Here is a 23,718-nt window from a genome sequence, read left to right on the forward strand (position 1 = left end):
TATGATAAAAGCATCCTGAACAAAAACCATCCACAGACAGCTGTTCCCGCAGAGAGCTGCAAACTGTAAAGCAGAATTCCTCTCTTATCATTAAATGTTTTTTTTGCATTTTGAATGCATGTTTTTTTTAAAAAAAAAAAAAAAAGACAGCCAACCAAATGGAATACAGTGGATCAGCTGTTGTGCATCTACAACATAAGATTTTCTCTCACTATTTTATTGTTAACCTTTGCAATTCTTCGGACTTTATGATACTTAAACAGCCATTTAATAGTTCTGCATGTTTAATAATTTTACAGTGAGAAAGAAATATAGTGTTTGAATGCACCCTAAAGTGTTTAACATTAATAGAATACAATTACTGAATGCTTCATAGTTATTAATGAATTGCATTCTTTATTCTTGCAAAGCTTATTTCTCATAATTCAATGGTTCAGCTCTCTTTGTATTTTAACATTATATCAACCTATTTAATGCTTCCAATATATCCAAGGTTAATAGAAAATAGAAAAGTCCATGAGTATTTTCATATATGTGTAGATTAGCCTGTTAAGGTTTCACACACAAGAGCCTCCGTAGATGAAATTAATAATCACTAACTTCACATCTGATCATCTGCTACTTTTGTTATAAGAGGAGCTGGGAAGAACATATAACAAAAAGGTGATATGCAAAAAGCCAAAAGCTATAGAGGTAAGAGGCTCAGACTGATTTTGAGAGGTCATTTGGATATTAGATATAGGCCTTTTATCAAAAATCAATCTTACCTGTGATGAATCCACCTTTGCCATTTCTATGGTTGCATCCAGCACACTATGAAGATTATCCCCATTCTCTTGAATGAGGAGATGAGCTACCAAGAGAACAACATGGACAGAAACTTGTGTTGCAATAGGAAGCATTGATTTTACAGAAGACAACCAGTCAAGCATGGAGGTCTTGTCTCTCAGAAGCCAAAGGAGTTGCCAAGTGACATGCAATGAACCATAGGTACTATTTATGGGGAAGAAGTGCTCCCAAGAGACCTGTGGGAAATGAAAAAGGCCTATTATAACAATGCTTTCCTTCATGATGCCAAAGATGAATATTTTATTCAACTTTCAAATATATATTAAAACCATGATTCCCATAACTTGCAGCCTGTGTGGACAAGGAAAATACTGACTAGGAATTGTGGAAATATTGGACTGGCACATCTGAACAGTCCCAGGTTGGGGAAAGCTGCAAAGAACAATTACATTATCTTATTGCTGTTGAAGAGTTTTTTTCATTCAAATAAGTCACCAACATCACTGTTGTCAATTGTGGCTTCCTCTTTTAAACTAAACTTACCATTATACTTATATTACGTACCCTCTTAAACTTCCCAAATGTCAATCACTATAAAGGAAGTGCTAGAGTTCTGTTACTAAAGAGCACGCTTAAAGCCCCAAATAATTATGAATTATTGGCATGCTAAAATTAGCTGGAGCTTCTTAACATACAAAGGGATTCTTGCTTCCTCTTTAAGGAGGTTCTTCAAAGCAGTACTCCATTGCCACTCCAAGTGGACCTAAACATTTCTGGCTCTTAAGGCATATCATACATGATTATATCAATATAGGCTTAATATGAGGAGGAGGACATGTTTTGGAAGCTCTCCAACCCAATCAGATGAAGTGCTGGACTAACCCAGAGGAAATCTGATTTAGCCCCAGATGGACTTGGTTTTATTTGGGACTCATTAATTCTACTTGCCAATTAACTCCCCCATTTTGTATGAATTACAGGTAATCCTTGAGTTATAAATGTAATGGGGCTTGCCAATTACATTCATAACTCGAGAATTCATAGGAGTGAACCATGTAACTTGAACGTGATTACTCCCTGCTTTTGCCCATACATTTGTTAACAAATGTGCAAGTTAAGTGCATGAGGTATCTAAGAGTGGGGAAGGCCATGGGGGGCTTAGTGATGGAACCGGCCACTCAAGACCTCCCCGACCTACTGAAAAGCCTCATCTTTCCCCCCTCAAATCCTGCATTTAAAACACACATTATTTATATACATTATTATATATTTTGTGTATGACCCAAGATAATTCCTCTTCACTCAATAAAGCCAGGCAAGCCAAAGATTAGGTACCCATGCTTTAGGTACTTAACAGCCCTGACACATTAACCAAAAGACCTTCTCAAGCCAAGATTCTACTTAGGTAAAGGACAATCCAATGTCTTTAAGATATGATATAATATGAGCTAACAATTACCACATGTGCTTATTTATGTTGCCCCTTCACAATCTGATTTATTCTCTCCTAATATTCTTCCCCCATACTTCATTACCTATTTTAATATTTTACATTGTTTGATTTTAAAAAAAGAGTTGAAAGTTTGAATTATTATATAACTATTATTTTCCCACAGCTGGAAAACTTAAAGTAAGCATGAAAACTTTACCAAGTGCTGCTCTTTCAGCTCTTCCTGCTGTATAATCTCTAGAAGATTAATGGCTAATTGCTGCCTAGTCGTGCTATCATTCTCCTCAGTCATGTTGTCCTGAACAGCTGTAGATGATAATATTTGCAATGCAGGCATCACTAAGATGGCAGCCATCATTGGAGTCATCTTTATTTCCAAACCTGACAGAAGCTTGATGGCTATAAAACAAGAGAACATTTGTATTAAGAATTTTAAAACTCAAAACTATCTAATACAATACTGAAAAGTAATAGAATACAGATACAATCTCCCTTTAGAATAGAAAGGTATTCAATAACATGCAGCATCAACATCCTAGGGTCTTCAAACTTGACAACTTTAAGACTTGTGGACTTTAACTCCCAGAATTCCTCCTCCAGTCATGTTAGCTCAGGAATTCTGGGAGTTGAAGTCCACAAGTCTTAAACTTGCCAAGGTTGGAGACCCTTGTCCTAGGGAGTCATTATAAAGTGGCTGCATTCACATTTACACTCAAAGTTCCTTCAGTAGACAAATACCCTTTAATCTGAGATAATTTTATAATTCTGTCTCATTTAGAGAATCTCAACTCCCACAATACTACATGTAAATTTACCATGGAATCAATGTAGAAATAGGAATATGAAATTCCTGGGTTGAATGGTGACAAACTGAGTTTATAACTTTGATACCTTCCAAGGACAAGGGACCAAGAAACCTCAGAGCTGAAATGCTGAGTTTTTTGTGCTCTCTGAAGTTGGATATTTTCTTGTTTTCTTCATTAAGTTTCTTCATTGGTAGTTTTCTTCATTACCCAAACTAGATAACAACATCAGCGCACACTGATGATGTTATCTAGTTTGGGTAATGAAACATCTGCAAGAAAACAACCAAACTCAGAGAGCATCAAAGACCTCTCAAGGACGAACTAGTATTTCAGCATATTTTCACTGTGTTTAGTAAATACTGTAGTTCTCATTGTTAAGTGGAAAAACCTTTGTCTTGCATCATTTATCAACACCTAGTACCTGTAAGATAACCACAAAAAATATAATAAATAAGAATTGGACCATTCTTTCCAGGGAAAGAAGCTTCTTGAGTGAGATGTAGAACAGCAGAAAGCTTTAGCTTCTTCTAAATTTATTCCTGATCCACAAGAGTAAAATAAAGAAACTAAGAGGGGGGAAAACTATGTTGAGATGCTTACTGTCCTACTGCTATGAAATTTGTAAGATATACACTATGGGATCACATCCAGCATTTATCTTAGCTAGTGGGATTTTTGGAATAAAATACAAAGGATATAATGATTTTTTCAGATCTGACTCCACAAACAGTTCAGAAGCAGATGTTATTCAGAAAGCCCACTGGGCAGCAAATCAAAAAGAAATTAATTCTTTTTTTTCCTTTTTCCAGCAATTTGTCACAGAAGATCCAGAGAAGTTTATTGTGTTGAGATCATTTGAAGAAATGTAGTAGCAGCTTTTTTAATGCTCAGTGTTTTTCTTTCCACATTTTTAGAGAGAGATGAAGCACTTTGGATTGGGACCAACAGTTGGGAAGAGGGAAAGTCCCCATATTCTATTTCAGTACATCTTATCTGGAAATCTATTAATATTTTATTTTTTCAGATTTCTCTTTTTTTTCTTTTACTTCTTTGACAGTCTTTATTTGTATTTTATTAAATGTTCATTGTGATTTTATTAAATACTAATGGAAAAATGTTGACAGTGACTCTGGTATGTGGATTACATAAATTATTAAACTGATTGTCCACCCTTCACAATCTGGTTTCATCAATGGATGAAAACCCTTGAATAATATTGTATTACTAATTGGTACCTTAAATATACATTAGAAAAATTAAATCAGCATGATGCCTAACTGGAAAAGTCTTGAGATGATACAGAAGAAATTTCTGGAGTACTTTTTGGCTGATAAATATGACAAATGCATTTTTGTCATTAAATGGATATTTTATTCTAATTTTGATTAGGATTATTGTAAATGAAATTAGTTTCTCATCTAAGTATTTCATGGAACTCGTGAGTAATGTTCTGTATTTCCTCTTACTTAATTTGATATTTAAATCACTGACCTTTTCTCAAGTAACTGAAGGACATTCTGGGCATAAAAATAGCTAAACAAATATATATTTATGGTATATAATCTCCTACTAATCTTTATGGGCAACAAATTCAATCTACTATAGTTACCAACAAGAGCAACAAAGTAATACTTCCCAGGGGTGCGATTCTACCGGTTCTCACCTATTTGCTAGAACCTGTTGTTAACTTTCTAAGCAGTTTGGAGAACCGGTTGTTTGAAGAAATCTCTTGCTTTTTTCCACTTTACACGGCTAATCCTGTAAGGAAGGCAGGAAGGAAACATTCTGGTGTTGTTTCTAGCATAATCTTTATTGCCCTGTTTACAGAAACTGTCTCTCTGTTAACCCTTATTACATTCTTGGGAGTACATCTAGATTTCTTGTCTCCAGAGTTTTTTTTTCTTTGCTGGTACTTTCTTAAAGGGGAAAGATTGTTTTAACCTTTTTAAACTGCTGTTGGGAGGAAATACTATCCTGTTGGAGTTCTTCCAGCTGGAATCAGTACTTTGAAGAAATAATTGAATAATGAAGCAAAGCTGCCAGAAAGAAGCTTTTAATGACAAGGAACCAAGATGAGTGACATTCACCAAGGCTTCTTGGCTAGCTAGAAAGATTGACATTCAAACGTGAGTTTACATATCCTTTCTGAATTTTGGTCTAAAATTGGTTTTTGGTGAAGTTCAATTCTGTCCTTGGTGACGTTTAATCCTGTGTTTATTGATGGGATAATTTTCTCTATTCAGCTTTGTTTGGAAAGAAAAAAGTTAATCTCTGTTCCTGGAAAGAAACTGGGTTGAGAAATCTGACTAGTTCCTGGGTCTATTTGTTCTGGTAATTGGTTTAAAAAGCAACAGCGACTGTTGTGATTTAACTATTTGCATTGTGTTTGAATTTTTTCCTGCCTCATGGTTTCTTTTTCTATCTGGGGAGGGGGTCTTCCTTCAATGCTTTAGTGGTTCCTGGCACTGTCCTTTTGGGGTGTACTTCCAAGAGGCAGGATGCAAGTTTGGCACTGATTTTTTTACTGCCTTTCTGGGGAGCATGTGACCTTTCCTTAAATCTGGATGATTTCCTTAGGATATCTTGTGAGGTGAATGAGACCAGTATCTTTAAGTGGTATCTTCAAGTGGTGCAAATGGATCTAAGGATTGCTTTTCCTAGGTGTGCTCTTTCTGGAGAGGTTAAATGACCTCTCTGCTAAAGGGTTTCACTTTATAAGCAAGAGTTGGCTGCTGATAGTTATCATTGCATTTTAACTATTTTAAATCCTCAAGATGCTCTGGCACCCTGCCTGATTTGTAACTCCAGCTTGCAGGTATTTTTAATCTAATGATTGGTATTTAGGGCAGCTTTTTGCAAGCAAAGAAGCTTTTTGTATTTTTGTACAGGTAACCCTTGACTTACAACAGTTCATTTAGTGACCATTCAAAGTTACAGTGGCACTGAAAAAAGTGACTTATGACTGTTTTTCACACTTACAACCGTTGCAGCATTCCCATGGTTACGAGAGGCCAGGAGAGGAGAAGCGCCCCTCGATGTGAGTGATGTCAAGTTGGCCACGCTCACCCAGTCACATGACCACCTAGCCACGCCCACCCAGTCACATGATCACCAAGTCACATCCATAGAACTGGTTGTTAAAAAATTTGAATCCCATCCGATACTTCCTAAATAAAGCAAGCAATTTTTTAGGGAATTATTGCAATTTTACGATGAAGTCTTACCTAGATTTAAAATAGGCTTTTGCTGACTAGCTGGAATCTGCAGCAGAAGCACACCTAATCCAATGATGGTCATCTGAAATGGAAAACCCTGAAGAACCAAGATACACAATCAAGTCTGATTTTCTTTCCAAGCATAACATACAACACAGCCTATGGAAATAAATACCCTAAGCAAATTTTACACTCTTGGTTTTTTTAAACTAATAAAATGAAGCATATTTCTTCAGCCTTAATATGTAAAATAAATAACTCTTAAGTTCCTTCTGACTTTACTTGGTGTTGGTAACATAGCTACTTCCCATGTTCCATTTCCTCAGCAACAGACAACAGTGTCATAACATAAGAGCCAGTGACTGACTCTGGCTCCTCTCAAGAGAGTTAATGAATACTAACTGGTGTTTAAACATATTGCTTGAATAAGTGTATATATACATGAAAAACGCCAGCCAGATTTCCCTTCTCTGGTCTTGGGACTGCAACAACAGCTTTCTTTGATCCTCATTACACAAGAAAAAACAGAGCCAAAAGGTCTATGTTCAGAGTAGGTAATAGGTATATATAATAGCATAGCTGATTTATACTGTTCCATCTTATAATAAGGTTAGAGTAATCTTTACGCATAAGTGCTTACTTGTCAAAAAGGCTAATGTTCTTTGAAAGTCAGCTTTTACAAATAATGAATCCTTGACTTGTAAACTAGAGAATCTTGTAATTCTCTACATTACTAAAAAATGTATATGACTCCAACAGGAACAAAGATAGTAAGACCCAGATTTATTTCCTAGCATCATCACACAGATGGGAAAAAGTTGCAAGCTGACGTTGCCAGCCAAAAGGACTTTCTCTTGTCTCTGAGGACTAGCTGAAAGATCTGCCCACCAAGGGACACTGAACACCTTCAGCATGGTGGATAAACAGAGCTCAGATCCTGATGATTTGAGATCTGTTTCAGCAACCCATGGAAGAAGTTTTATTCTGCAGGCAGAGAAAAACTGACATCCTCCCATGCAGTGCAAAACTAGAGCTCAGATCCTAATGATTTGAATTCCATTTCTCCACCCAGTAGAAGGTGATCCTTTCCAAACTCAAAGGAGAGCTGACATCCTTCAGGAGGCAGCTCTTTCAGCCAGACTCTAGAGACGAGAGGAATCCAAAATTCAAGCAGAGAACAGAGTGGCAGTGTGATAAGGTAATCAGCACAGAGTACTTTAGGCAGATAGAGGAAGACCTGGGAGGCCCGGTGCAGACCATGAGTGTTTTTCCTCAGAAGCTGAAAAACCTGCTAGGATTTTGGCACAGAGTATTTTCAGTTCTTGAGTGGAACCTCCAGGGTTTCCTCAACCCCATCCGTACTCCTTATCTAGAAATCCATCCACTTAACAACTGCAATTAGGAATGTCAGGATTGCAGTTATTGAGTGAAGCAGCCACATTGATGGTGTGACAACTCGCTAATGATCGCTTCACTCAACGACCAAAATTCCAGGCTCCATTGTATTGTTAAGTCAAGGATTACCTGCAAATAAAGCTTACTATACAACCAATGCCTCACTGGGTCATTCTTTCGAAGATGTTTTCTTATCTATACAAAAAAATAGTATGACCACCTGCAGGAAAAAAAAAAAAACAGTGGGAGGGGCAGCAGCTTCCAAAGTCTTCCCCATTGAATTTCCTTGTGGGAACTAGCAGGAAGCACTGGATATCCTTCCTTCCTTCCGACCTACCAACCTACCTACCTACCTTCTTTCCTTCCTCCCTCAAATTCCTGCTAGCTTCTCCATTTATTTTGCTTGTGGGAAGCTTGAAAGTTACTGAGGGCAGTGTAAATAAGAAATGATGTGTGGGATGCACAGGAAGTGCTGCATAGGTCAACAAAGGCACATTGGATGATGGGTGGGGGGTCAGGAAAGGAGTACATACATTAGAGATACTTTGCAGGTAGGAAAGGAAGTGTGGGTGAGCAGCATGGGTTAGGAAAGGTGTATGAGGGTGGACAAGAGTGGTACTACACAGCTCAGCCAAAGTGCACGGAGGGGCAGGAAGGAAACATTCTGGTGTTGCTTACAGAAACTGCCTCTCCATTAACCCTTATTACATTCTTGGCAGGACTAGACTTCCTGTCTCAAGAACTTCTCTGGAGTTTTCTTTCCCTCCTTTGCTGGTACTTTGCTCACGTGGAGTGACCATTCAAAGTTACAATGGCACTGAAAAAAGTGGCTTATGACCATTTTTCACACTTATGACTGTTGCAGCATCTCCACAGTCATGAGAGGCCAGGCGAGGAGATGCGCGCCTCAATGTGATATTGAGTTGGCCACGCCCAGCCAATAACATGACCACCAAGCCACGCCCACCAACTAAGCCATGCCCACAGAACCAGTTGTTTAAAAAATTGAATCCCACCCCTGTTTAGTAGTATATAGATGCTGGGAAAGTTTATATAATGACTTAGTTTTTCTACAATAAATATACTTCTCAGCAACTCTTGTGTCCTTACATACCTGTGATGCCTGTTTACAGTCCACCTTACTAACAAAAGCCTTACAACTAAGTGCCAAAAGTTAAGGGCCACTACCCAAATTAGATACGAATACATCTTTAAAAGTTATCTTATTCCCCAGAAAGCCTACCTCTTTCAGAAGCTCAACATTTTCTTCCATTAAGCCAATTAAGGATGAACATTCCCCTGTGGCCTGCAGGCTAACCCCACAGAAAACCAGAAGCTGCAGACAAAGATGACATAATTGTGTCTTCCAAAAACTAGGGTAACGCAGCAGACTCCGAAATAATTCCTCCAGAAAAAGCAATGCTTCTGTGATCTGTACAGCATCTTTTACCTATGGAAAGAAAAGAAAAACAAGATTACATTATACATGCAAAGGCATAAAGTGTTAATAGATATATACATAAATGAAGAATTTGCATAGAGGAAAGCAATACATAGACATATTGTGTTCATAGTAATGTCAGTTTACCTGGAATAGGTAATCTAAGATCCTACCTCTATATGCATTCTAGAAACACGTGCCTGATATTATACTGATGATACTTAGTTGTACATCTCTATCCCCAGCTGCCAAGCAATATTGTCAAAGTGCTTTCCCAGTGATTGGAATCCATGTGGGTCTGGATAGGGATAAACCAACTTTACATCAACCTTGACATGACCAAATGGCTATGAGCCTCAGGGTCCCTTGTATGCAGTGGTCTTTGAATGGGGTAACTCTCCTCCAGGCAGAGTTAGTGTACAATCTGAGGTTTCCCTTAGACTCAGAGTTCCTGTTCAAGAAGCAGGCGACAGCCATTGCCAGGAGGACCTTTGCCCGATCACATCTTGTGCACTAACTATATCCATTCCTAGAACTGGAGGAATGGTCATGGTCACTCATATCTCAGTCACTTGGATCAATGCAACATGCTCTGCACGGCTGAAGAGCATTTAGAATTTTCTGCATGTCCAGAATTCAAGAGCCAAGCAGTACTGAGCGCTCCATAGCACAGGTAGTCCTTGACTTGTGACCACAACTGAGCCTAGAATTTATCGTAAGTTGCTGTAAATCAAATTACCACATGACCAGATGTGATTCTGCAACTGTTTTTATAATGTTGTTAAGCAAGTCACTGTGGTCACTAAGCAAATCACATGGTCCTAAGTCCAAATCCAGCTAGAAAAAACAAGAAAAGTCACAAAAAGCAATCATGTAACCACAGACACTGTAATTGGTTGTAAATACAAGCCGGTTTTCAGGCACCCAAAGTGTAGTCATGTGATCATGGATGTGTGTGGCAGTCAAAACTTCAAGGACAGGTCATAAATAATTTTTTTAGTTTATTATAACTTTGAACAATTATTAAACAACCAGTCATCATAAGTCAAGGACTATCTGTAAACCCAATTATTGTCCAAAGTTACTTCCATGGTCATGTGGCCAAGGCGCACGGAACACTGTTACCTTCCCATTGAAATGGTACCTATTTATCTACCCACATTTGCATGTTTCTTCATAAGATGCAGTGGGCTCCGGATGAAATTCAAGTTTTGATGGTTATTTTTAAGTCCTACATGGAAGGGGCCAAGATACTTGTAGGACTGCCTCTCCCCAATAGTTTCTGCCTATCCCACCAAATCAGAGTGGGCAGGCTCCAACTCCTTTCAGTAAAGTAAGATCATTTGGTGAATCTTTCTCAGTCATGGTGCCTGTCTTATGGAACAGACTTGAGATACAGGCAACCATGATGCTCCTTCCATGTAACTTTTTTAACTACAGAAAGGAAAGCCATAAAGGCATGGCTGTTCCCCAGGTACTAGAGCCATGATGCCACCCCACTCCAAAGAAATCCTCTGATATGGTACATCTGTGATTAATGAATTTTTTAAGGTCCTCAGATTTGCTATTTTTACACTATGGATTGTCATTTTGTTTTCTTTTATCCACTATCCCAGGTTTGGTATATGGGTGGCCATAGACATAAAAGTAAAGGTTTCCCCTGTCTAGTCATGTCTGCTAGCAGAGTGTTCATCCTTGTTTCTTAGCCGAGGGAGCCAGCATTGTCCAAAGTTACTTCCATGGTCACGTGGCCAAGGCGCATGGAACACTGTTACCTTCCCATTGAAACGGTACCTATTTATCTACCCACATTTGCATGTTTCCTAACTGCTAGGTGAACAGGAGCTGTAACAGGACTCACCCCGTTATATGGCACTCAGGTCTCGAACCCAAGCGGACAAGCTCAGCATCTTTAACTGGCATATGTACATATGTTAAAGAAATTTAGAAAAAAATAGAAAGTAAATAAATAAAATAATGTGCAATGAGAGGTTAGCACTGGAGAAGTTTTACCTGATAATACGGGACTAGGTCACAAAACAATTGAAGGAGATGGCATTCAAGGGCAGGGGGTTCCTCTCTATTCAAAAGTCCATATGGCTGAAGCAAGACTCTAAGCAGGCTTATGCGTAATTCTGCATGTTCCCGCAACTGGTAAGGTTCACAATATAGGTACCTAAGAAATGGCCTCATGATATTGACACATAGAAGTTCTGCCCTGAAATTATAAGAAATAATTTTAAGACATCACAAGACATTTATCAAATCAATGTATTGATTGCTTCTTTTGGTATACCATAAAAAGTCAGAGAAAAAACTGGAAAAATACAAAAATTGTAATTAATGTCTATACCCTCAAGGTTTAAAACATGTAAACTAACAAATACAACCAAAGAAAAGCAAATAAAACACTGCTACTTGGAAAGACCTGAATTAAAATGTTTTCTAGAATACACAGCAGTTGTTGATTCCTAATCATAGAAAAAATTAGAAAGAATGAGAGCCTAAACAGGTGACAATCTGCAGACTGCAGTACAACCTGCAAGACCTTATCCAATATCTTAGTATGTTCATGGGTATATACTGGATAAAGGAACGTAGCAAGCAATCAAGCCTAAGTTTTCAGAAATTCATGTGCTACCCGAAACATGCATCAGCCTAGTATCTAATATAATTTGTGAAACAGTGAAAAAACAAGAGATATTTTCACCACATGTTAATATGATACCATGATTATTGGCAGAATAGTACACTTTGCTGAACTAGTGGCACAGTTCACGTACAGTACTGCAGGCAAATTCTGCCCACAGCCTGGAGTTCAATCCTGAAAAGGGCTCAAGGTTGACTCAGCTTTCCATTCTTCTAAGGTCAGTAAAATGATGACCCAGACTGTTGGGGACAACATGCAAATAAAACTTACATTGTAAACTGCCCAGAAATACTGTAAAGCACTATGGGGTTTTAAACCTAAAATGCTAAGCTATTGTAACTATTACCATTCTATTAATCAGCAGCAAAAATCTTGTATTGTTAAAGCCTGAATTCACATAAGAACCTAGGGATCAACTGTGTCATCAATTACTTATGCAATTATTTTATTTTCCTACCCTTTTGGACATTGCTGGAAAAATATGGTCATATGTTGAAGAAGGAATGGCCAGCAATCAGGTCTGTTTTCAAGTGTAATAATTAGAGGGTGAGGAGAGTTTCTAAGAGAAAACCAAAATGAGGAGAAATGCATTGAAAATAAAACTTGCAAATATGATTATCCTAAAAATAAGCACAACCATAAATACAGTATTTTAATAATATACAGAATTGCCCATGATATATGCTTTGTTAATCGGAGTACATGTTCATGGATACAGAATGTATTTACATGCAATACATTAGTAAACTCTTTAATGACCTTCATGAATGGTGATAATAACTCTAATGAAAATATGTTTATTGTGATACCAGAACTTTTCCTACAATATATTCCTGTTGCATAAATTTTAGGAAATAAATGAATAAATGAATATTTCTTCTTTGATATGAATATATGCATAAAATTTCATGCTATACATACTGTATTGTGCACTCTTACTACTATCTCTTTTCAGATGCTCAAAGGGCATTATCAAGAAAAGTGATAATGCAAGAAAAAAATACTGGGTAATGTTTCATATTTTCTGATATACAGGATGTAGCTTGTTCAGGACTTTATTCCACCCCACCCACTCACCCAAATGAAAAAATATGAAACTGCCTCTGTTAAAATTAATTCTAATTTTCTGGACAAGTTTTGGGCCTGGTTTTGTTGCCTGTTAGCTGAGATATTCAATTTTATGTCATTTGCAATTTTACTTTTCACCTTGCCATCCAAGTTATTATTTAATTCTAAAGAACCCACAATCCAAAACCTGACTGTATATCACTCCACTAAATACACCTTAATAATTTGATGCATGTGATTGTTAATTTTCAAGTTTTTAGTAGCTATTGACCCACCTAATAGACATAGTGTAAACTAAATTGTTAATTAAAGGTATAGGCTAAGTTGTAAAATATTTGCTGAAACATTGCATTCAAAGCAGTGGTGGGATTCAAAAAATTTTTACTACTGGTTCTGTGGGCATGACTTGATGGGCGTGGCAGGGGAAGGATACTTTAAAATCTCCAGTCAGAGGTGGTATTTGCCGGTTCTCCAAACTACTCAAAATTTTCACTACCGGTTCTCCAGAACTGGTCAGAACCTGCTGAATACCACCTCTGGTTCAAAGTACTTTCCAGATCTACAGGGAGGGAGGGGGGAAGGAAGGAAGTCTGTTAAGACTCATTCTCAACAAATCCATGATGAATTCCAGTAATCACTGTGTTGCATTCAAAGTGTTTATAGATTTGTTGTTTTATCTTTCTGGTATCAAATGTCCATTCCCCAAATCCTTTGGCCTCTTTTTAAAACAAAATCAATTACTCTCTTTAAATTGTCTGGCATTTCACAAATTCTCTGAGCTTTCTCACTGTTAATGGATATAGGTTTGATCAAATCATTAAGTTATGTCTATAATGTCGGAGGTTTTTGGCTTTAGAGATTTAAACTCTTTCATTGTAAATATGTGTCTATTAACCTCAAGCCACATTTCTACCTCTTCATCACATCCTCCATAACTGTCTACTTGAATATATGCTGCTTTCTAGAGAATACTAAGCCAAAAGTTTAGCTGAATAGTTTTATTTTATTTATATACAGCCTTTATTATTTTTACAAATAAGTCAAGGGGGTGAACATAACCAATGCCCTTCCTCCTCCTATTTTCTGACAACAACAACCCAGTGAAGTGATGTGAGCTAAGAGAGAGTGACTGACCTAAGGTCATTCATTTAGTTTTAGTGGCCAAGGTGGGACTTGAACTCACAGTCCCTTGCTGTCTAGCCCAGTGTCTTAACCACTAAACCAAAATTACTCTCCAACTTTCTTTAGGCTTAAACCTAGTTCCACCTTTTTGTGGTTGTTGCCTAATGAAGATTTTATTGGACTCTTAGCAACCAGCATTTCAGGCAATTTTTTTATTTGCATACCTGCAATGAATTCTTGTTATTTGCAGATTTCATATTTTCAAATTTGTCTACTGATTAAAATGTATTTGTAACTGATTAAAATGTCACAATATTTGTGACATTTTTGTGATATAATAGGTTGTGAAGATAAACTTGAGAAACATGAGGAAAAACCACAGCCAAGACAATAGTCATATAAAGAGAAATCTTGCAAGATTTGATTACTGCAACCCTGTAATAAAAGTAGTTTTAATATGCATAATGTTAGAGTTTGACTCTTTTATACTTCAAAGTGCTGACATCAATATTGTAAATCTGAATGTGTCTCCCAGTCCCTTTGCCTTCATAGGGAGGGTTAAGCTTGAAATATTTTTTGAAATTCCATTCTTGCGTTGGATTTATCTGATTTATTGATTATTATTTATTATTTACTCAGATTTATCTGATCATTGCCTTGATTGTGGCTCTCCCTCTTAATCTCAAGAAACATGTGATCATTTATGGACATGCAGAATGGAGAAAAATTGGGTTACCCAACACACATGTTCTCAGCTAAAGTTTTAGTATTCACTAATTTAGTGTTCAAAATGACATTATAAAATCATTACTGCAAATAATGAGAATCCTTGGTACTTGCAATGTTAATCATGTTACCATTCAAAACAACATGCCAAATTTCACTGATTTAAGGCATACCTGATTGCATATAAGTCAAGCTGGTGCTGTTCTTCACTTTTTGATATCTTCAAGGCTTGCATCTGTAACAGCTTTACAATTATTTTTATCAAGCCCTGGACATTCCTATCAAGAGCACAGTAAAAATACATGTTCAATGAACAGATTTCTACAAAAAGAGAAACATTTTCATGATGTCCCCATTTTTTAGTTTGAAAGGACTTCTCAGCTTATGTCATTAATGCAGGATCAAAACATAATTCAACATACCACTTTTTCATTTGATTTGCTCTGATTCCAATAGCTAGGTGACCAGTTTTACATAGTAAATTATCTCGTAGGCATTATCTGAAGACAGCCTTAATTTTCAAAATATCCTCTTTGAAGATATAACAGGTCATATGTACATATACTAGAGATCCTTAAGGGTCAGTCCTGATGTCACCAAAAAGACCATTAACAACATACTTAGTTTAACCTTGATCAAATAAACCAACTTTATATTCCTTCCTTTCATTCTAACAATCTCAGTCTTTAATCCCTTCAAGTAATGTCATTGAACCTGATTGGTTCTTTGCTCCTTATCACAAAACTCTTCAAATATTAACAAGCCATTTTTTATCAATCCAATATAGCAAAATTATCCAGATCATTCTCTTCCTTTTGCTGTTTTGATATTCCTTTTAATTGTTAAGACATCAGCCAAAGTTTTTCTATGTCTAATGCCGCATCTTTTTCCATGTCATTCTTATAGAAATCCACTTTCAACTCAGTTCTACTCGTCAGGTAGAACTTGTTCCACTTCCATAAAATATTTTAGATACAGTGTATCTATAGAGGCAACCACCTCTACAGTTAAAATTAACTTATCAGTCCATTGTTCAAAAATATTCTTCAAAATATCCAATGTTAAAATAGTTTGCTTCATTCTGTAATTGTAAATTGAGTTTATGTGGTTTTCTCCTTTCATTGTAATTTTTAACTCCTTCTAGTTTCCCTTAGTATCCATTTTTAAAATCTTCTCTCATTATGTTTTAAAACAAAAGAATTTTCACATGGGGATTCTTTATAATCAATTCCAAAATCTTATTGCAAATTTAACTGGATACTTATTCAAATTTTAACTTTCTAAAATCAAAGTTTTAATCATTCTTGCTGTGTATTTCATAATTGTTTTTAAAATTCTTAAACTTACTGTTAAAACTTCTTTCACTAAGGAATGAAGGAAATTCACATACTGTAGTGTTATTAAAACTCACCCAATCCAAAGGTTTCCAATAGCTAAAAACCAGTTAACAAATATTTTCCAAAAGTAATTAGAAAAGGAAGTACCGTGTTTCTCCAACAATACGGCCTCCACCAATAGGAAGGCCCAGCATGATTTCTAGGCATGAGGTGAAATTAAGCCCCGCCCCCAAAATTTAGGCCTATTTAAACCATGCGTTTCCCCGCCATTTCTCACATCATTCGTTAGAACTACAGGAGGTGAAGAGAAATGGGGGGAAGGGTGGCGGGGTGGGGAGATAACTTGCCTTTAGGAGCGCCCTGCAGGTAGCCTAGGCCAGAATACCCTGATCTACTACTGATAGAACATCAGCCGATAGAAGCTCCCTGAAGGCAGAGTCACCAGCCACTTCGATCGGCCGGTAAAAGTGGCCTCGGGGCGAGCGCCCACGCACACTCCCCTTGTCATGAGGCCGCTTCTATCAGCCGATGAAAGCTCCCCAAAGGCAGAGTCACCAGCCACTTCGGGGCGAGGCGTGGCTATACATCAGGTTCCCAACTGCAAACAATACAACTGCAAATTCAACGCAATGTACATATGCTGTTGTCAGAATAAATATCAGATGACCCCAAGATTCCCACTACATTTCTGCTTCCTGAGCCAGCCGCTCTTCTTCGTCCCCTCAGATAGCCCTATTCCCCCTGCCCCGATTTCCCACTGCAACCATTTGGATCATAGGAGGGTCGCTAAAGAAGCTTTCGTCTTCTCCTGTCCCACTCTTTTAAACTTCTCTCTCCAGCCTTTGAAATCCTCTCCTGGGGACTCCATCCCAGCTCCAACCCTGCTTAATTTCCATCCTAGACAAGCACCCTCCCAGGTGCGCTCTGGGAATCCAAGGACTGGTTCTGCCCCCCCCCATCTCTGACTTGAGTAGAGCAGGCACTGGGGGGCAGGGAGGGGCAAAGTGGAGGGGCTCTTGGGTTTTTTTGTGGTGAGGGGAGTGTGCATGGGTGCTCGCCCCAAGGCCACTTCTACCGGCCGATCGAAGTGGCTGGTGACTGCCCTTGGGGAGCTTCCATCGCCCAAAAGACACTGCCTCATGGCAAGGGGACGCGGGCAGCCATGCCTCACCCCGAAGCGGCTGGTGACTCTGCCTTTGGGGAGCTTTCATCAGCCGATAGAAACAGCCTCGTGGAGAGGTACCTGCGCATGGGGCACTCTAGGTGGGGCAGGAAATTAAGTCACCCCCGAAAAGATGGCCTAGCTGTTTTTTCAGGGGTCAAAAAAAAAAAAAAAAAGGCCCGGCTTTATTTTGTGAGAAACACGGTATGTAAACCTAGTGTCCTTTTGAAGGGGGAAAAACATATACTGAAAACCAAGACAAAATGGATACTATCCTCCAGTCTTCTAAAAGCCAACTGAGAGGGGGAACCCAAGGTCTTGACAGGCTCCTTGTAGCCACTTTTTTTGGTTATGCTATATATTGTTCCTCTTCTTATTCTGTGGTGAATTAGGGAGTGGTGTCTTTCTGAGCCCCTTTCATATATTTGTTCTCTGTTGTGGACTTAGGTTTTGTTTCACCCCTCATCACTTTGGTGATAGAGCTTGCATATTTCTGTCAAGGTCACCTTCCTTGCTCTCTACGGCCCATTTGATTATGTACTATTAAGTTGGTGTTGACTATTAGCAATCATCTAGGTTTTGTCCATGACAACCTGCTCATAAACTAGTGCTTCAAATCTTCCAATGGTATATAAATCACCACTGTAATTGAGTCCATTCACCTCACTGCTAGTTGTCCTCTTTCACTTTCAGCATTACAGCCTTCTCCAGAGAGCTTTACATAATTAATCTAAAGTAGGATAATTTGAGCCTCAGTTGCAATATCTGGATTGATTTGTTTGATGATCTTCTTTTTTGTTTTCTTGGCTGTGCACGATATTCCCAGGAGTCTTCTTCAACAGTGAAGTTAAAAAACAGCAATATTCTTCCTGTTCTACTTCTTCAAAGTCCAATTTTTGCTTTCATATGTGCCATAGGGAATGTCATTTCCTGCACTATTCTGATCTTTGTGAGTATAAACACATCACAGCATCTGAACATGCTTTCAAAGATTTTCGCAGCTGCTCCATCTAGTCTATGATTTATTTCTTGACTGCTCCTTCCCTTACTATTGATTGTTGATCCTGAAAGATACCACTTAGATATCTTCTAAAGGTGGTTGTTCTAGCTGTTGTCATTTGTTTAGTCTTCTTTATATTTCGTTTCATTTCCATTTTTTCTCCTTAACTTTTATTACTAGAGCTTGGAGATCCTTTATATTTTCAGCTTAGGTTATTGATATTTCTTCCTCCAAAGTAACACATTCATCTGCTTCGAATCCAAATTCCCTTAATATATATTCAGGATACGGGTTGAATAAATGAAGGGATAGTATAAAGACTTATGTCAGTCTTACAAGGTAGATCAGACTGAGAAACTAACGTCAGGTAGGTTAGTACTATTTTTATTGCAACAGCTATAATAATATTGCAAGTCTGAATGTGCTTTCCCTTCCTTCCCTTTATCTCCACTGAATTAGGTAACGGGCTTGCCAAGTTACTCTCTTGATGCAGGTTCAGTCTCCTTTTATCTAATCATTGCCACCCAACCGTCCTTCAAGACCATTCCCTGACCTCCGCACTTTGTCTCACTCCTTTGCTAACCTGGAACTAATGGGTTTTATTATGTACTGTCCTTGCTGGGGCTTCCTGATCTGTATATATATTTTGTTTGAGGACAATGAGATGTCCTGGGATTCCCATTTTTTTAATATACATTTCACAGTTTCACATGTTGACATAATCAAAAGCCTTTTTATAAAGAAATGAAGCACATGCTGATTTTTTTCTGGTATTTTTTGGCTTTCTTAATTATTCAGCATGCTCAGCAATATCTTTTGCGGCTTAGCATTTTTTTAATGTCAGCTTGAACATCTGGCATCTCTCTTTCTATCTATGGCTCCAATCTGCATTAGATGATCTCAAGCATTATTTTGTTGACATATCAAATCAAGGATATTGTGCTATAGTTTGCATACTTTGTTAAGTCTCCTTTTTCATAAAGGTAAAAGTTCCCCTCACATATACGTGCTAGTCGTTTCCGGCTCTAGGGGGCGGTGCTCATCTCCGTTACAAAGCCAAAGAGCCAGTGCTGTCCTAAGATATCTCTGTGGATGGCATGACTAAATGCTGAAGGTGCACGCAATGCTATTACCTTCCACCAAAGTGATCCTCATTTTTCTATTTGCATTTTTACATGCTTTCGAACTGCTAAATTGGCAGAAGCTGGGACAAGTAACGGGAGTTCACTCTGTTATGCGGTGCTAGGGATTCGAACCACCGAACTGCTGGCCTTTTCTGATCGACAAGCTCAGCGTCTTAGCCACTGATCCACCGCATCCCCCCTCCTTTTTCATATTGGGATGTAAATTTTCCAATCTGTTGGCCACTGTGTTTTCCTCCAGATTTGCTTCATTAGAATCTTAATTGATAGCCTGGTTAGAATCGTTACTGATTCTTCTTCTGTTGGTTGCCATATTTCAGCGAGTATTCCATCCGTTTCTGCACTTTCTGACTAGGAAAAGACTGGATGTTAATTTAATTTCATCTTCTACTACTAGAGGTGCTTGTAAGTAGCAATATCTTCTATAATATCTTGAATGTTGATAATTTCACTGTACAATATTTAAGGCTATTCATTCCATCTTTTTTTGAAGCTATCCACTGGCATCTTTTAGCATATCAGTTTGAGGTTACAACCCACTTCTAGAGTTCAGAGATATTTTGGAAGGCTTTCCTTATTTTTCAAAACTGTTTTCATCTTCAGTATCTTTACAGAAGTACTCTTAGTACTGTTTCTTGTCTCTTCTAACAGCTCCCTGAAATTGTTTGATAGTTTTTTTCTTGAGATTTTGTTTTTTCTTGGCTCTGGCTTCTTTTCTTGGTAATTCCCATGATCTGTTCTGACATCCATCATTGATTTCTTGTTTCATTGTCTTTGGCAGTATCTTTTCACATTCTTCCTTAACATCTTTGTTATGTTCAATCCATAGTTCCTCTGATTCTCTGTCAGTGAGGTTCAGGATTTGCAAGCAATTCCTGATGTTCTCCTTGAAAATGGCACTTATATGCTCAAGAAGATATTGTGGAAATTGTTTAGTTTTCCTGTTCTTATTTAGCTTAATTCCAGCTGTTACCTTGACAAGTTAACTAATTTCCTTTAACCTTCTTCAGGGGCTTGGATTATATTTTTAAGACATACCCTAATGTACATTGTAATACACAGCTAGAATTTAATAGAGTCTTTTGGTAGTGTTTAAAAAAGAGATTGCTGTTTTACTGTGCTGGATTGGGGGTGGAGAGGGATATATTGGTTTTACTTGTTGAAGCAAGGCATGTTCAAAATGTAATTTTGTGAAAGTTAGAATGTAGAAATATGTTTTGATGATACAAATCATAAAATCTCTGACTTTGAGGGTCAGTGACCTTATAATACAGTACAGGTGGAAAACCAAATTACTAGCCTTGAGCAATAAAACAACTTCTATGCAAAGAGCAGAAATCTGTAGGTGATTAAGCTTCAGCATCATTACAATTATTCTTTTTCATCATTTGCCTATTTATTTTTTGCTACACCACTCTGCTCCATCATTTATCTAACTCCAATTTAAGAATACGAGAGAAGAGGAAGAACATCAAGGAACATATTTAACTTTGGCAAACTTCCATAAAACCTGTTTGGTTTTGGGTTGAGCAAAGACACATCATGAACACTGAATCCAGGGCCAAGTCAATCAGATCTCTGGAGTCTCAAAAGAAATGGCAAAAAAAAAAAGAGTATTTGGTAGTGTTTTCATTCACAACAGCAAAATGAGAATACCTTTGAGCATTATAAGGAAACAGTTACATGCCTAAAGCTTTCTTGGAGGAAAAGCATTATTATTTTGCCCAGTCCAAGACCTAGAAAGATATTCTCTGAATAATAATAATAATAATAATAATAATAATAATAATAATAATAATAATAATAATAATAATAATAAAGAGGAGGAGGAGGAAGAGGAAGAGGAAGAGACTAGGTGTTCCAGAGATTAGAGAGGACAGTATGACTCTGAAGCCCCATCACTATTTAGTGTTCAGAAATGAGGGCACTGGAGCAGAAAAGAGCAGAGGTGTTAGCCCTGCAAGGTAGGCCAGGTCAAGTAACAGAAACAGCAAGGATTCCTGGAATGTTCTTTATAAAGTAAAAAATAGGATCTAGAAAACTTGTCCAAGTTTCTTTCTGTTACATTATAGATAAAACCAAAGTAGAATTATTTGGCATCTTTCTCATGCTTTCCTCTATCTCAGGATTGTACAGGTAGTCCTCAACTTACAACAGTTTGTTTAGTGACCGTTCAATGTTACAACGGCACTGAAATATATGACCTATGACCAGTGTTCACTGTTATGACCTTTGCAGCATCCCTATGATCATGTGATCAAAATTCAGACACTTGAAAAACTGGTTCATATTTATGACCGTTGCAGTATCCCGGGGTCATGTGATCACCTTTTGGGACCTTTTGACAAGCAAAGTCAGTGGGAAAACCAGGTTCACTTCATAACCGCAATTTACCTAACAGCCGTGGCAAGAAAGGTCATAAAACAGGACAAAACTCACTTAACAAATGTCTTACTTAACAACAGAAATTTTAGGCTCAATTATGGTTGTATGTTGAGGACAACCCATATAATTTTTTCTACCTTAATAGCTCATTTCTTCCTTCCTCCACTAATGGCTCTTTCACGTTTTCCCCAGGATCAAGTCTACCTTTTTTTTTACAAGATGGTATCACTGATTCTGAACTACAAACGAGCTGATCTTTAATTAAATGACCATCACCTGGCTGAAGGAATGAGGCTGAGTGCTGTGTTAAGAATGTAGCCAAACTCTGCATGATCTTGTTTAACAAGCATCACCAGAGCCTCACAGCAGGTTGTCCGGACCATCATATTGTCACTGCAGGACTTTTCCCAAAGCAAATTTAACGCCGGGGTCTAGAATCAGAGAGAGGAGAAACAAGATCTGTTACTCAGGACTGATGACTCATAAATTCAATTATTATTCTCATAGCTATTCTGCTTCAATTGATATCTGAACAAAAACAGAGAAAGTTAATGAACATTTGACTCTTTTTTTCTCTTGCCACTTGCTAAATGTATCGTTAATTTACCTCAGATGGGTTCCTGAACTCAAAACTAAGTAATATGTGATACAAGAAACTGTTGACATAAAGACTCCTGCTTTTAATAGTTGTGTAAGATATTCGAGCATGGCTTGAACATCAAATATCTCTCTCAGGACAGCATGGGAAATAAATAATATATAAAAGGCATTTTTCAGTAGTGGCCTCATAATTATGGAAATACCTCATAAAAATGTGGGGTTTTTTGTTCTTTTTTTTTTTTTTTGCATTTAGAATGTAAGTATCTTTTGAGGAAGGCTTGTTTCAGAGTTTGCTTTTTATTAGGATTGACATTTAATTTTTATTTAATCAAAATCTGTAATTTAATCTTGAGATGACTGGTAGTTATCCTATTGTAATTTTAATATTTGATACTTCTAAAAATATAGCTAAAATGTTTAACTGCACCTAGCAATTTACATCAGTCAATGGGTTGCATAAAATGTCTGTTTCTAAAGTGGAACTGTTCATCATGGCAAATGTTCTATGAGAGTACAAAATTCTGGCCTTCTTAATAAACAAAGGCATGTTTCCATTTAATACTTGGAAAGATGTCTAGTAGACGGTTTACTTTGCTACACTTTTACATGTACAGTATTCTTTTTTTAAAATCCACTTATAATGAAATATCCACAAAATTTACATAAACAATTAACAGTAAAAGGCCATGATCAATTAATTATTTCATTTTCAGGGAATGAAAAAGGAGGTGCAAAGGGTAACTTTGGTGCTGAGAAGACTCAGATTCTAGTCTGTTGTCAGCTATGGATTTTGACATAATTTTGAGTCAGTCATGCTTTCTTAGATCTAGCTATCTCACAGGGTTATTATGGAGAGAAACAGGAAGAGGGAGTTCTTTGTATCTTGAATGAAAACCAGATATAAAGGGATCAAGCAATAATTAAGTAAAACTGCAACGAATAGTTTTAGCTCCAACAATTCTAAATTTAAGTTCAAAAATGTAAATTTTATTCCATTTAAACCTAATAAACTATAACACAAAGTAAACATCAGGAAAAAGATAACAGAATAGGAAAATGTATTTTATATCAGGACCAGGTAATCTATTACCAGATTTCGCAAATCTTTTGAAAATCTTTTTTCAATTACATTACAGATTTTTACAAATCTCAGCATCTCTAAGTCAAGATGAACAATTGAGGAAAATGAAGCAAATGCAAGTAGTCCTTGACTTACAACCATTTATTCACATTTATGACCATTTCAGCATCCCTGTGGTCACATTTGGTCACATCAAAATTTGGACACTTGGCAACTGGCATGTATTTTTGATGGTTGCAGTGTCTTGTGGTCATGTGGTCACATTTTGTGACTTTCTGACAAGCATACTTAATGGGGAAGCCAGATTACTTAAGAACCATGTTACTAACTTAACAACTGCAATGATTCA

The 23,718-nt window shown here is 37.4% G+C and overlaps 1 protein-coding gene across 2 annotated transcripts in view; it reads right to left on the reverse strand.

Moving 5' to 3' along the window:
• FOCAD (focadhesin) overlaps window positions 1-23,718 on the reverse strand; it is a 150,977-nt gene that overhangs the window by 121,543 nt on the left and 5,716 nt on the right. For both annotated transcript variants that reach the window (XM_087957633.1, XM_026680279.2), the window contains exons 4-11: window positions 21,965-22,119; window positions 14,836-14,940; window positions 12,204-12,305; window positions 11,110-11,314; window positions 8,899-9,105; window positions 6,270-6,357; window positions 2,439-2,638; window positions 768-1,025 (exon numbers count right to left, since the gene is read on the reverse strand). In XM_087957633.1, the coding sequence (XP_087813759.1) occupies window positions 768-1,025; window positions 2,439-2,638; window positions 6,270-6,357; window positions 8,899-9,105; window positions 11,110-11,314; window positions 12,204-12,305; window positions 14,836-14,940; window positions 21,965-22,119 (1,320 nt within the window). The remainder of the gene's footprint in view (window positions 1-767; window positions 1,026-2,438; window positions 2,639-6,269; window positions 6,358-8,898; window positions 9,106-11,109; window positions 11,315-12,203; window positions 12,306-14,835; window positions 14,941-21,964; window positions 22,120-23,718) is intronic.

This window comes from Notechis scutatus, chromosome 2 (assembly GCF_049901735.1).
Source record: "Notechis scutatus isolate UNSWTSFEM ecotype Mainland chromosome 2, rNotScu1.2, whole genome shotgun sequence".
In the NCBI taxonomy this organism is placed as follows: domain Eukaryota; kingdom Metazoa; phylum Chordata; class Lepidosauria; order Squamata; family Elapidae; genus Notechis; species Notechis scutatus.